Below are 12,542 nucleotides of genomic sequence, written 5' to 3'. Positions count from 1 at the left end.
TTTTTGAGATGGAGTTTCACTCTTGTTGCCCAGGCTGGAGTGCAGTGGCACCATTTCAGTTCACTGCGACCTCCGCCTCCTAGGTTCAAGCGATTCTCCAGCCTCAGCCTCCTGGGTAGCTGGGGTTACAGGCATGCATACCACACCCAGCTAATTTTATATTTTTAGTAGAGATGGGGTTTCTCCATGTTAGTCAGGCTGGTCTCAAACTCCTGACCTCAGGCGCCTGCCTCGGCCTCCCAAAGTGCTAGGATTATGGGGTGTGAGCCACTGCGCCCAGCCCTCTTCCCCCACTCCCCCCCCCCTTTTTTTTTTAAATAAGGGCATTAATTTCATCGTAGGGGCTTCACCCTCATGACCTCATCCAACCCTAATGACCTCGTAAAGGCTTCACCTCCAGATACCACCATGTTGAAGATTAGGGCTTCAATGTGTATGTTTGAGATGGGAGTGGGGGTGAGATGTTTGGTCCATAACACTGTATGTCTTAAAATTACTGTTTAAGGTACCATTCACCTCCGGAAAAGGATTCTTCACCTGGAAGTTCATCAACAAGCTTGTTGATAAAAAAGCAAAGAGAGACTTCAGACATGCCTATCATGAGAGCTTTGAAAGAAGTTGATGAAGGAAAAATATTTAAAAATTGGGGGACACAGACAGAGAAAGAGGACACCTCAAATAGTGAGTATTTCCATGTTTGAGATAGACGGATATAGATATATTTTCCCCATTTATATTATCTTCTTTCCAATTAAAATCTTTAGGTAATGAAATTAAAAGTTTTAACTCTGTAAACTTGCTATTTTCCTGCTACTTCAGCCTCGTTTCATAGATAATTGAATGTCCTAGTTAAATAATTTATCACAGTTCTGGCATAACATGTACCTTTTGTACAAAGTAAACTGCATATTACATTCTGATTATGAAAGAGGCTTACATGGCATTCTGGTTTTTTTTTGTTTGTTTGTTTGAGATAGTCTTGCCCTTTCACCCAGGCTGAAGTGCAGTGTGCTACACAGCTCAATGCAAACTCCACTTCCCGGGTTCAAATGACCCTCCTGCCTCAGCCTCCCCAGTACCTGGAATTATAGGTGCCCTCTACCATAGTCAGCTAATTTTAGTATTTTTAGCAGAGACGGAGTTTCACCATGTTGGCCAGGCTGGTCTCGAACTCTTGGCTTCAAGTGATTCACCCACCTTGGCCTCTCAAAGTATTGGATTACAGTGGTGAGCCACTGCTCCTGGCCTTACATGGCATTCCTAAGGATATTTGAGACATTTCTGTCAGTTTGTCTTACTTGCACACAGCAGAAAGCTGTGATAGGCATTTGGTATTTATGAAGTAAGATATAATATTTCCTATTCTTTCTTCCCTTTCTTAGTTACTGAGCATCTGTAGATAAGGCAAGCAGCGTCTTTAATACTGTGTTTTTTCACAGGTCCAGGTCACCAATATGTTTCTTTCCTTTTCCTCTATGCTTGCTTGCTCAGACCCCTTAGTCATTCTATTAGTGTCTTTGGGGTTACATCTCCCAGTGTCATAGCAGATAAATTAGTAACCTGCTTTCTAAAAATAACCCTCTTGAAAAATCACCTTCAATGCCAATTGTAAACAGGGAACCAGAATGAATTCATTTAAAACTCCCACATTTTTCTTCATCAAACATTTTTTATCATTATAATGCGGAGCATTTGCAAATAGTCATATAACCTAGCCGGTAAGAATAAATGCTTTGAGCAGAACCTAAGCTGTGTAGAGGACCTGGCTTGGTGTGTAACCACCTGTTAATAAAGGTGGATAACTGAAGCTTAGGCTTGTTTTGATGTGTTTTTTTTGGTCTGCTGTAGAATTAGCAAATCCTCGGCAAACTGAAAGTTCAGTCTTTGCAAGTCGTTCTCCAGAAAAGTGTGCCCAACAGAGACAAAAGAGACTTAATTCAGCCTCACAGAGATCATCATCTTTACCACCTTCAAATCGTAAATCAAGTACTCCAAGTAAGAGTTGGATGTGTACATCTTTTGGGTTCAAAAGTGTGACCTCTGAGCTGTGCCTGCTATTTGCCCATTTCCTGTTTCTGTTGTATCCTTAGCACCCTAGTAGAGTACTCTGAGCAGAGGACCCCTAAATAAGATCTTGTTCATAAATGAATTTGTCTGATCACACAGATACTACAAATATAAATGAAGAAATCTGCTTATTAAAGAGAGATTTTTTTATTGTGTCCAGTAAATTGTTTGCAACTAATACTTAAAAATACTTCAGAGCTCTAAAGATACTAGACTGCTATCCAAACATTAATTCAAGCTAGTCTGCAAAAATACTTCTTATATATTTGATCTCAAGTACTCAGCATTAGTCACTATTTTTCTTTAACCAATTACAGGTTTGGTTTTAAAGTTGAAGCACAGGATTTCTGTCCTAAATTTTCATTTTCACACCAGCTAAGGAGATTCTTATTATTGTGTTATAGGAATGTTCAGTAATGTACTGCTGTTTCCATCTTATTTCCAGTCGACTTCTAAAATCCTGAAAAACCAGTTTTCAGTCAGAGTGCTGAAAGTACAGTCTGATATACTACAGTGTTACAGTGGTTACCTCTGAGTGTGAGGATTATGAGTGATTTTACTTTTTTGTATACTCATTTCTCTCTCAAAGTTTTACATTGAAATTATATTCCTTTCAAACTTAGAAAAAAAACTGATAAACTGTTATGCTGATATATGTAGAAGGAAAAGAATATTTTCTCATTTTCTCTATAGCAAAAAGAGAGATTATGCTAACACCAGTGACTGTGGCTTATAGTCCAAAGCGATCCCCTAAAGAAAACTTGTCCCCAGGATTTAGTCATCTGCTTAGCAAAAATGAAAGCAGTCCAATTCGGTAAGTTCTCTAAAATTGTAGAATAAAGTTCACTATATCAGTGATTTTTTTTTTTTTCCAAATGCTGACTTATGTCTCTAGCTATCACTGATTTTTCACTTATCAGTGGGAACTCTGCGGTTTTCATTTAAATCATAAGTGAATGTCATACTACAGCTAAAGTACTACAGTACAATGAACACAGTTTTTAATTATGTAAACTTGCTGCTACTAGATTTTAAATATCACCTCAGCACGCCATTCAGGTTTTGTATGTAGAATGATAGTTCTTTGTTTTCCTGAAAAGGTTTATGATACAGGAAAACTTCTGGGCCATTTGTACAGGAAAGTAGGCTTTACTGGTATGGCCCTGGCACCAAATACATGTTTACCTGTGCTGCTGAGACATTGTCCCCTCCGACGTGTAAGCAGCTGTGCGTGCTGTTGGTGGGGAAGGATATTGCTTCTTGGTTCTAGACCCAACTCCGACAGGCTCTTGGGGAGATGAGTTAAGCACATTGAACCTCAGTTTCCTCTTCTATAAAACGGGGATAATAATAACAACCCTGCTTATTTCATAAGGTTTTTATAATGAGATAATGTATGGGTGTTTTAAGTCTTTAGTATGTAAATGCAATTTTGTTAGAAATTAGAAATGAAATTTCAGTTTTAGAAAATTATATAACCAGCTTTCTTTTAAGAAAATACATAAATATGTGAGTTAGCTGGATGCCAGCTCATCTTTCTAGTGGAGATAGGGAAAATCAGTTAACATTTTTTTCTCACAAGTAACTTGCTTCATTCAATAGATTTGATATACTTTTGGATGATTTAGATACTGTTCCTGTGTCAACATTACAACGTACCAATCCAAGAAAGCAACTCCAGTTTCTTCCTCTAGATGACTCGGAAGGTACCTTTTCCTAAAAAATATTAGTTATGGTTTTAGTCATTCATTTTTTGAGATTCTGGTATCTCTCAATGTTCTAAATATTATAATATCCTGCACTTAAATATTTTCCTACTTAAGAGCCTCTGAAACTAAGCACTCATGATGCTGTGTGTTGTTATGTCAATGTTGTTATCCTCATTGAAAAGTTGGGAAACTGAGGTACAGGGAATGTTGATATTTAATTACCAGGGCCATACTGTTCAGTTATTCTCTTTACTTTTATTCTCTATATGCAGCATAGGCTTTGGGTAACCTTTTTTTCTCATTTATATTCTAAATATGGAATAAAGCTATAAGACAATGTATATGAAATCACTTGGGTAGGCCCTCAAAATGTTAAATGTTTAGTGTTAGTGTATGTCCACTAAGTGTGATGTATTAGTTTTTAAACTTCTTTTTTTTTTTTTGCTTTAAGTTTACTTAAAGTTAATTTACGTTTACATGAAGTTTGCTTAAGTTCATTAAGGGAAGTTGTGAAGATTGTCAGAGGGCAAGGCTTTTCTTTGGAGAAAAAAGCACTGAGTAAATGTGATTGATTATTATTATCTCTTTTCAATGCTTTTTTGGACCATATAGCAGCTATGTCCAGAAAGTTAAATTGGGCAACATATTTAATATGTATGCAATCTACTGGAAAAATAGATAAGAAATATAAGCAATTCTTTCCTCTCTGACAGAAAAAACATATTCTGAGAAAGCCACCGATAACCATGTTAATCATAGCTTTTGCCCTGAACCGTTGCCAAATGGAGTGAAGAAAGTATCTGTGAGAACTGCCTGGGAGAAGAATAAATCAGTTAGCTATGAACAGTGTAAGCCGGTTTCAGTAACTCCACAGGGGAATGAGTTTGAATATACCGCAAAAATTAGGACCCTAGCTGAAACAGAACGATTTTTTGATGAACTTACAAAAGAAAAGGACCAGGTAAAAACCAACAAATATTTTAAAAAAATTGTTTTCTGAACTTAATGCTTATGTCTAAGGAGAAGGAAATTATTGAGTCAAACCTGTCTTAGGATATTACAATGGGATAGCATATCAGAGCTGTGCTAGCCACGGATTTGAGCCATGTGGTTGTTACTAATTGACAGAGGGAAATTAAGTTGAGATGAAATGGACAAGGAAATACTAAGCCAAAATCTTTTCTTTCCATTCTGTGTGACAAACCTCCCTGCCAGTAATTTAAACATATTTTTTTCGTTGTGTTAACAGATTGAGGCAGCACTAAGCAGGATGCCTTCTCCTGGAGGACGAATCACTTTACAGACAAGATTAAATCAGGTGAAATGTCTTAGCTTGAATCTGCTTTAGATGCTTGATGCCAGTCAGTGTTCCATTTATCTAAGAGGGGTTTAAAAAATCATGGTACAGTGAAAATTAGACACACTGAAGTAGCAGTCAAAACTTTTAGCTTTTACGGAAGTGTTTGATTATAGCAATTTTATAACTGCAAGCTAGCTTTCGGGAATAAAAATTAATTTTACCTTTAGACTTGGAGAAGAAGGTGTTCTGCCTTTGTATTTTCAAGAAAGTAACTTGAGAGCAAATGGCAATATGCTTTTCAACAGATTTTACACTAAGTTAGTGCTCACAGATTGCCTCCCTTTTTGCTTGATTTCTCTCTTTGCAAATCTGTAATTTATTTCTGAACTTCTTTCCATTAGCAAGCATATAAAATGGTTACACTTTGCAAATTCAATAGCTGTAGAGGTTTAAACAGTGAACTGTGGGCCGGGCGCAGGGGCTCACGCCTGTAATCCCAGCACTTTGGGAGGCTGAGGCAGGTGGATCACCTGAGGTCAGGAGTTCCAGACCAGCCTGGCCAACATGGTGAAACCCTGTTTCTACTAAAAATACAAAAATTAGCTGGGTGGTAGTGGTGGGTGCCTATAGTCTCAGCTATTCAGGAGGTTGAGGCAGGCAGGAGAATCACTTGAGCCTGGGAGGTGGAGGTTGCAGTGGGCCAAGATGGCACCACTGCCCTCCAGTCTGGGGGAGAGAGTGAGACCCTGTTTCAAAAAAAAAATGGAGAGCTGTGAGCTGTGATTCCATTGTTGAGCAAGAGGTGGTGCAGGCGATGTGGCCCATGTGCATTTCTTTTAGTTGCTTTTCAAAGAGAATTAAAATACAGGAAACCATGGGACATTTAAAATCGGCTCTTTTAGGAACAGTAACATTTTAAACATAATAGCAAGTGTGTATCTCTTCTAAAACCACGTTTTGGCATCCCATTGCCTTTACTTCAGTAAAAGTTAATTTTCAGATCTGTGATACCAGAAAGACAAAACAGCGAGAACTTTTCCTGGGGCGAATACCCCAACTTACTTATTTATTTTTTTTGAGACGGAGTCTCGCTCTGTTGCCCATGCTAGAGTGCAGTGGTGCGATCTCAGCTCACTGCAGCCTCCGCCTCGCGGGTTCAAATGATTCTCCTGCCTCAGCCTCCCGAGCTGCTGGGACTACAGGCACGCAGCACCACACCCAGCTAATTTTTGTATTTGTTTTGTTTTGTTTTTTGAAATGGAGTCTTTCTGTCACCCAGGCTAGAGTGCAGTGACACTGCAACCTCCGCTTCCCAGGTTCAAGTTATTCTTCTGCCTCAGCTTCCCGAATAGCTGGGATTACAGGCCCCCGCTACCATGCCCAGCTAATTTTTGCACTTTTAGTAGAGGTGGGCTTTCACCATGTTGACTGGGCTGGTCTTGAACTCCTGACCTCAGGTGATTCTCCCACCTCAGCCTCCAAAAGTTCTGGGATTACAGGTGTGAGCCATTGCACCCAGCCCCTAACTTTTTTTTTTTTTGTCTTTTTGTTCTGATAAATTAGTCAATAATTTATAAAACTCAGATAACACATGAAATTTATTTATTTATTTTTTTGAGATGAAGTCTCGCCCTGTCACCTAAGTTTGGGTACAGTGGGCCCATCTCGGCTCACTACAATCTCCGCCTCCCAGGTTCAAGTTATTCTCCTGCCTCAGTCTCCCGAGTAGCTGGGATTACAAGTGCGGGTCACCATGCCCAGATAATTTTTTTTTTTTTTTTTTTGTATCTTTAGTAGAGACAGGGTCTCACCATGTTGGCCAGGCTGGTCTTGAACTCCTGACTCGTGATCCATCCACCTCGGCCTCCCAAAGTGCTGGGATTACAGGTGTAAACCACTGTGCCCAGCCATGAAACTTTTTTTTTTTTTTTGAGACAGAGCTTGACTTTTGTTGCCCAGGCTGGAGTGCAATGGCACAATCTTGGCTCACTGCAACCTCTACCTCCCAGGTTCAAGTGATTCTCAGCCTCCTGAGTAGCTGGGTTTACAGGCATGCACCACCACACCTGGCTAATTTTGTATTTTTAGTAGAGGCGGGGTTTTTCCATGTCAGTCCAGCTGGTCTTGAACTCCAGACCTCAGGTGATCTGCCTGCCTTGGCCTCCCAAAGTTCTGGCCAATATGTTTTTATATAATGAATAGCATAAATTTGTTCTGACTCTCAAAATAAGACTTAATGGGGGCCGGGCATGGTGGCTCACTTGAGATCAGGAGTTTGAGACCAGTCTGAGCAACATGGTAAAACCCTGTCTCTATTAAAAATACGAAAATTAGCCGGGCGTGGTGGTGCACACCTGTAATCTTAGCTACTTGGGACGCTGAGGCAAGGAGAATCACTTGAACCCAGGAGACGGAGGTTTCAGTGAGCTGAGATTGCACCATTGGATTCCAGCCTGGGTGACAGAGCAAGATTCCATCTTAAAAAAAAAAAAAAAGTGTCCTGTGCAGTGGCTCACACCTGTAATCTTAGCACTTTGGGAGGCTGAGACGGCCAGATCACAAGGTCAGAAGTTGGAGACCAGCCTGACTAAACATGTTGAAACTCCGTCTCTACTAAAAATACAAAAATTAGCTGGGTGTGGTGGCACGCACCTATAATCCTAGCTGATTGGAAGGCTAGGGCAGGAGAATCACGTGAATCTGGGAGACAGATGTTGCAGTGAACCAAGATTGCACCATTGCACTCCAGCCTGGGTGACAGAGCATGGCTCTGTCTCAAAAAAAAAAAAAAAAAAGAAAATGAGACTTAAAAGGCATTAGGCTAAAAACTGTTTCAATTCAGTAAGAAGACAAGTAGCAGCAACAAGGGGCTGATGATGCTCTTGTGTGATTCATAAACTGGGCCAAAAGATGAAAAGTTATGTCTCACTAATGAATAAAAGTGATACACGTTTAAACATGTTTTCTTGGGCCAGATGCAGTGGTTCACACCTTTAATCCTAGCACTTTGGGAGGCCAAGGCGGGAAGATCTCTTGAAGCCAGGAGTTTGAGGCTGCAGTGAGCTATGATCACACAACTGCCCTCCAGCTTGAGTGACAGAGTGAAACCCTGTCTCTGTAAAAAGCAAAAAACAAAACAAAAAAACACCATGGCTGGGCTCATGCCTGTAATCATAGTGGCCCATGCTTGTAATCCCAGCCCTTTGGGAGGGAGAGATGGGAGGATGGCTTGAGCCCAGGAGTCTGAGACCAGCCTGGGCAACATAATGAAACCTTGTCTCTACAAAAAAAAGATTAGCCAAGACAGCCCCACACCTTTTAAAAACCTATAACTTTGGCAGGTTTTTTTGTTTTTCTTTTTTTAGCCATAACATTAGCACACAGTATTTTTTTCTTTCTTTTTTGCAGGGGGCGGGTGGGGGGGAGACGGAGTCCTGTTGCGATGCCCAGACTGAAATATAGTGTCACCATCTCGGCTCACTGCAACCTTCACCACCCGGGTTCAAGTGATTCTCATGCCTCAGCCTCCCAAGTGGCTAGGACTGCAGGAGTGTGCTACCATACCCAGCTAATGTTTTGTATTTTTAGTAGAGATGGGGTTTTGCCATGTTGACCAGGCTGGTCTCGAACTCCTGACCTCAGATGATCTGCCCGCCTTGGCTGCCCGAAGTGCTGGGATTACAGTCATGAGCTACCACGCCCGGCCATGGCAGGTTTTGTTTTTTTTTTGTTTTTTTTTTTAAGAAAAAGGTTTCAGGATGGAGAAGAGCTTATCTTCATACACTGCAGGTGGAAGTAGAAATTGTCTCAAACATGCTGGGTTACAACTTGATATATATCCAGAGCCTTAGAAATTTGCATTTCTTTGGACCTGGCATTTTTATTTCTGGGAATGATTCCTAACGCAGTACTTATATGTGCAAAGAGATATGTTTAAGAACTTTATTGCAGCCTTATTTATGATATCCAAAATTAGAAGCAACCCAAATTTCTACTAAAAGATTCTTGGTTAAATATGTTACTGCTGATGGAATATTGTATATTAACTTAAAAGGATGTTATACAAGGGTATTTTATAACATGAAAAGTTCAATTGAAAGATTTTTTTTGTTTTGTTTTTTGAGACTGACTCTCCCTCTCAGGCCAGAGTGCTGTGGCTCAATCTCGGCTTACTGCAACCTCCACCTCCTGGGTTTAAGTGCCACCTTGCCCGGCTAATTTTTATATTTTTAGTAGAGATGGGGGTTTCACTACCTTGGCCTGGATGGTCTTGAACTCCTGACCTCAAGTGATCTGCCTGCCTCAGCCTCCCAAAGTGCTGGAATTACAGGCATGGGCCACCATGCCCGGCCTAATTGAAAGATATTTTGAGGCCGGGCAAGTGGCTCATGCTTGTAATCCCAGCACTTTGGGAAGCTGAGGCAGGCGGATCACTTGAGGTCAGGAGTTCGAGACCAGCTTGGCCAACATGGTGAAATGCTGTCTCTACTAAAAATACAAAAATGTTAGCCAGTTGTGGTAGTGCGCCTGTAATCTCAGCTACTCGGAGGCTGAGGCAGGAGGTTCGCTTCAACCCGAGAGGTGGAGGTTGCAGTGAGCCAAGATTGTGCCACTGCACTCTAGCCTGGGCAACAGAGTGAGACTCTGTCTCACAAAACAACAACAACAACAACAACAACAACAAAATTTGAAATAGAGTTTGATTCTCTTCTTAGGTTTCTTTCTTTCTTTCTTTCTTTCTTTTTTGAGACAGTGTCTCTCTGTTGCCCAGAAGACCGTCTGGAGTATAGTGGCGCAATCTCGGCTCAGTGCAGCCTCCGACTCCAGGGTTCAAGCAATTCTCCTGCCTCAGCCGCCTGAGTAGCTGGGATTACAGGTGTGCGCCATCACACCTGGCTGTATTTTTGGTAGAGATGGGGTTTCACCATGTTGGTGAGGCTGGTCTCAAACTCTTGACCTCGTGAACCACCTGCCTTAGCCTCTCAAAGTGCTGGGATTACAGTTGTGAACCACCATGCCTGGCCAGTTTCTTTTTTAATTTTTTTGAGACATGGTCTCACTCTGACTCAGGCTAAAGTGCATTGGCACAATCATAGCTCACTGTAGTCTTAACCTCTGAGGCTCCAGCAGTTCTCCCACCTCAGCCCCTTGAGTAGCTAGGACTATAGGCATGTACCACCACACCTGGCTAATTTTTAAAATTTTTTTGTAGAGGCAGGGCCTCATTGTGTTGCCCAGGCTTGTATCGAACTTCTGGCCGCAAGTGATTCTCCCACCTTGGCCTCACAAAGTGCTGGGATTACAGGCATGAGCCACCATGCTTGGCTTTATTTTTCTTTTTAAAAATGGTATGCGTGCAGTGGCTCATGCCAGCACTTTGGGAGGCCAAGGTGGGCAGATCATCTGTGGTCAGGAGTTCAAGACCAGCCTGGCCAATATGTTGAAACATCTGTCTCTACTAAAAATATAAAAATTAGCCAGGCATGGTGGTAGGCTCCTGTAATCCCAGCTACTCAGGAGGCTGAGGCAGGAGAATTGCTTGAGCGAGGCAGAGGTTGCAGAGAGCTAAGATTGTGCCACTGCACTCCAGCTTGGGTGACAGAGCGAGACTCCATCTCCCCCTCAAAAAAAGAAAAAAAAGTGATATGCATATATATGTATGCAGAAAAAAATAGGAAAGAGGAACAGTTATTTCCTTTTGCTTATTTGTCTTCTAAATTTTCTATATTCTAAGCGTTTTATAATGAATCCTTTTGTAATTAAAGCTAAAGAAAAAATTTAAGCTTTATTTCAGGACACCATTGGAATTAATACTGAATAAATTATCTAAAATAAAGCTGGGTTCGGTGGCTTATGTCTATAATCCCAGGACTTTGGGAGGCTGAAGTGGTTGGATCATTTGAGGCCAGGAGTTCAAGACCAGCCTGGGTGACATAGTGAGACCTTGTCTCTAAAAAAAAAAAAAAGTTTAAAATCAGCCAGATATGGTGGTGCCTGCCTTTAGTTTCAGATACTCGAGAGGCTGAGGTGGGAGGATTGCTGGAGCCCAGGAGTTTGAGGCTATAGTAAGCTATGATCGTGCCACTGCAGTCCAGCCTTGGGTGACAGAGGACGACCCTGTCTCAACAAAAACACAAAAGTATCTATAATGATATATAGTCTAGGTACTATTTAACAGTAATATTGTTGATTTTAAAATAGCAATTGTTAGGTCAATTCATTGTCAAATCTTTTTTTTTTTTTTTTTTTTTTTTTAAAAAATTTTTTTTTTTTTTTTTTTTTTTTTTTTTTTTTAACTTAGAAATTTTCTTGAGGAGAAAGTTATTTGATCTATGTATGTATGTGTGGGATGCAGCACTGATCAGATGTGTCCGTTTCTTCTGGTAAAATGCGTGAAGCCCCTCCTGGGCTTCTCTTGTACTGTTCTCACTTCAGCAAAGCCAAAGAATTATCCCCTTCCAGTTGGTTGTATTGCTATTACTAGAGTTTCCATATACTCCATGTGCCAAACATACTGAGAATACTTTAAAGTGCAGCAGTTATTTTGAATGGTTGAAAAGCTGGTTTATATTGTTCAGTTGAGAAGAAGTCATAAGATGATTTGTGTTGAAAGCAAAAAAATAATTGTAATTTTAATGTTTATACTTGCTCTTTTGCTAAAAGAAAGGTCAGTTTGGTGGTGATTATAGAACTTGATGCAGAATTCTAATTAAACTTTTCCCATTGTTTTCATCTAGGAAGCCTTGGAAGATCGTTTGGAAAAGATTAACCGAGAACTGGGCTCAGTTCGCATGACGCTAAAGAAATTCCATGTTTTGCGCACCTCTGCAAACCTTTGAGATTTGTAGCCATTAAATTTTGAGATGTTTTTGTTTGCACTAATGTATAATTATGCGGTCAGAAAAGGCAAACTATTTTGTACTGTTTATAGGCCTTCAAACAGTAGTTTTACAATCATGCTATTCTTACACTTGCTATTTTATACTTCAAATGGCCACATATTTTCAAGATATTTTTGTTATGCTCAGGAATCTCTTGTATATTTTACTATTTAAAAAGTATTATTTTTAAATAGTATATGTCTCCAATTTATATCAATAAGAAAATGTAAGTGGGGAGGCAGCTTGTTTCTAAACAAATAGTGTTATCCTTTTACAATTAACTTTGCACACCAATTTTATAAACTTGTTCTACATTGTAAATACGATTCATTTTTAAAAAAATAAAGCTTAAGGGCTGGGCGTGGTGGCTCACGCCTGTAATCCAACCACTTTGGAGGCCAAGTCAGGCGGATCACCTGAGGTCGGGAGTTCAACACCAGCCTGACCAACAAGGTGAAACCCCGTCTTAAAAAAAATAAATAAATAAACCTTAATAGCTTCCCTAATGATAGACTATTAGACGTTGAATACATAAAAAAACAATTACAGTGTATCTTGGATTTCAGTTGTGTTCAGGTTTTTAAA

At 40.3% G+C, this 12,542-nt stretch overlaps 1 protein-coding gene across 1 annotated transcript in view; it reads left to right on the top strand.

Annotated features, from left to right (window-relative positions):
• MPHOSPH9 (M-phase phosphoprotein 9) overlaps window positions 1-12,314 on the top strand; it is a gene marked incomplete at its 5' end in the record, with an annotated part of 61,209 nt that extends 48,895 nt beyond the window's left edge. The window contains 7 exons of the mRNA XM_017544244.2: window positions 506-681; window positions 1,849-1,995; window positions 2,761-2,881; window positions 3,670-3,773; window positions 4,490-4,737; window positions 5,026-5,094; window positions 11,814-12,314. Coding sequence (XP_017399733.2) covers window positions 506-681; window positions 1,849-1,995; window positions 2,761-2,881; window positions 3,670-3,773; window positions 4,490-4,737; window positions 5,026-5,094; window positions 11,814-11,915 — 967 coding nt within the window. The remainder of the gene's footprint in view (window positions 1-505; window positions 682-1,848; window positions 1,996-2,760; window positions 2,882-3,669; window positions 3,774-4,489; window positions 4,738-5,025; window positions 5,095-11,813) is intronic.
• Between the last annotated feature and the right edge of the window lie 228 nt (window positions 12,315-12,542).

Source organism: Cebus imitator, unplaced genomic scaffold (assembly GCF_001604975.1).
Source record: "Cebus imitator isolate Cc_AM_T3 unplaced genomic scaffold, Cebus_imitator-1.0 Scaffold169, whole genome shotgun sequence".
NCBI classification, from domain to species: Eukaryota; Metazoa; Chordata; class Mammalia; order Primates; family Cebidae; genus Cebus; species Cebus imitator.
The sequence above is the reverse complement of the archived record's forward strand: the minus strand, read 5'-3'. Positions and strand labels throughout refer to the sequence as shown.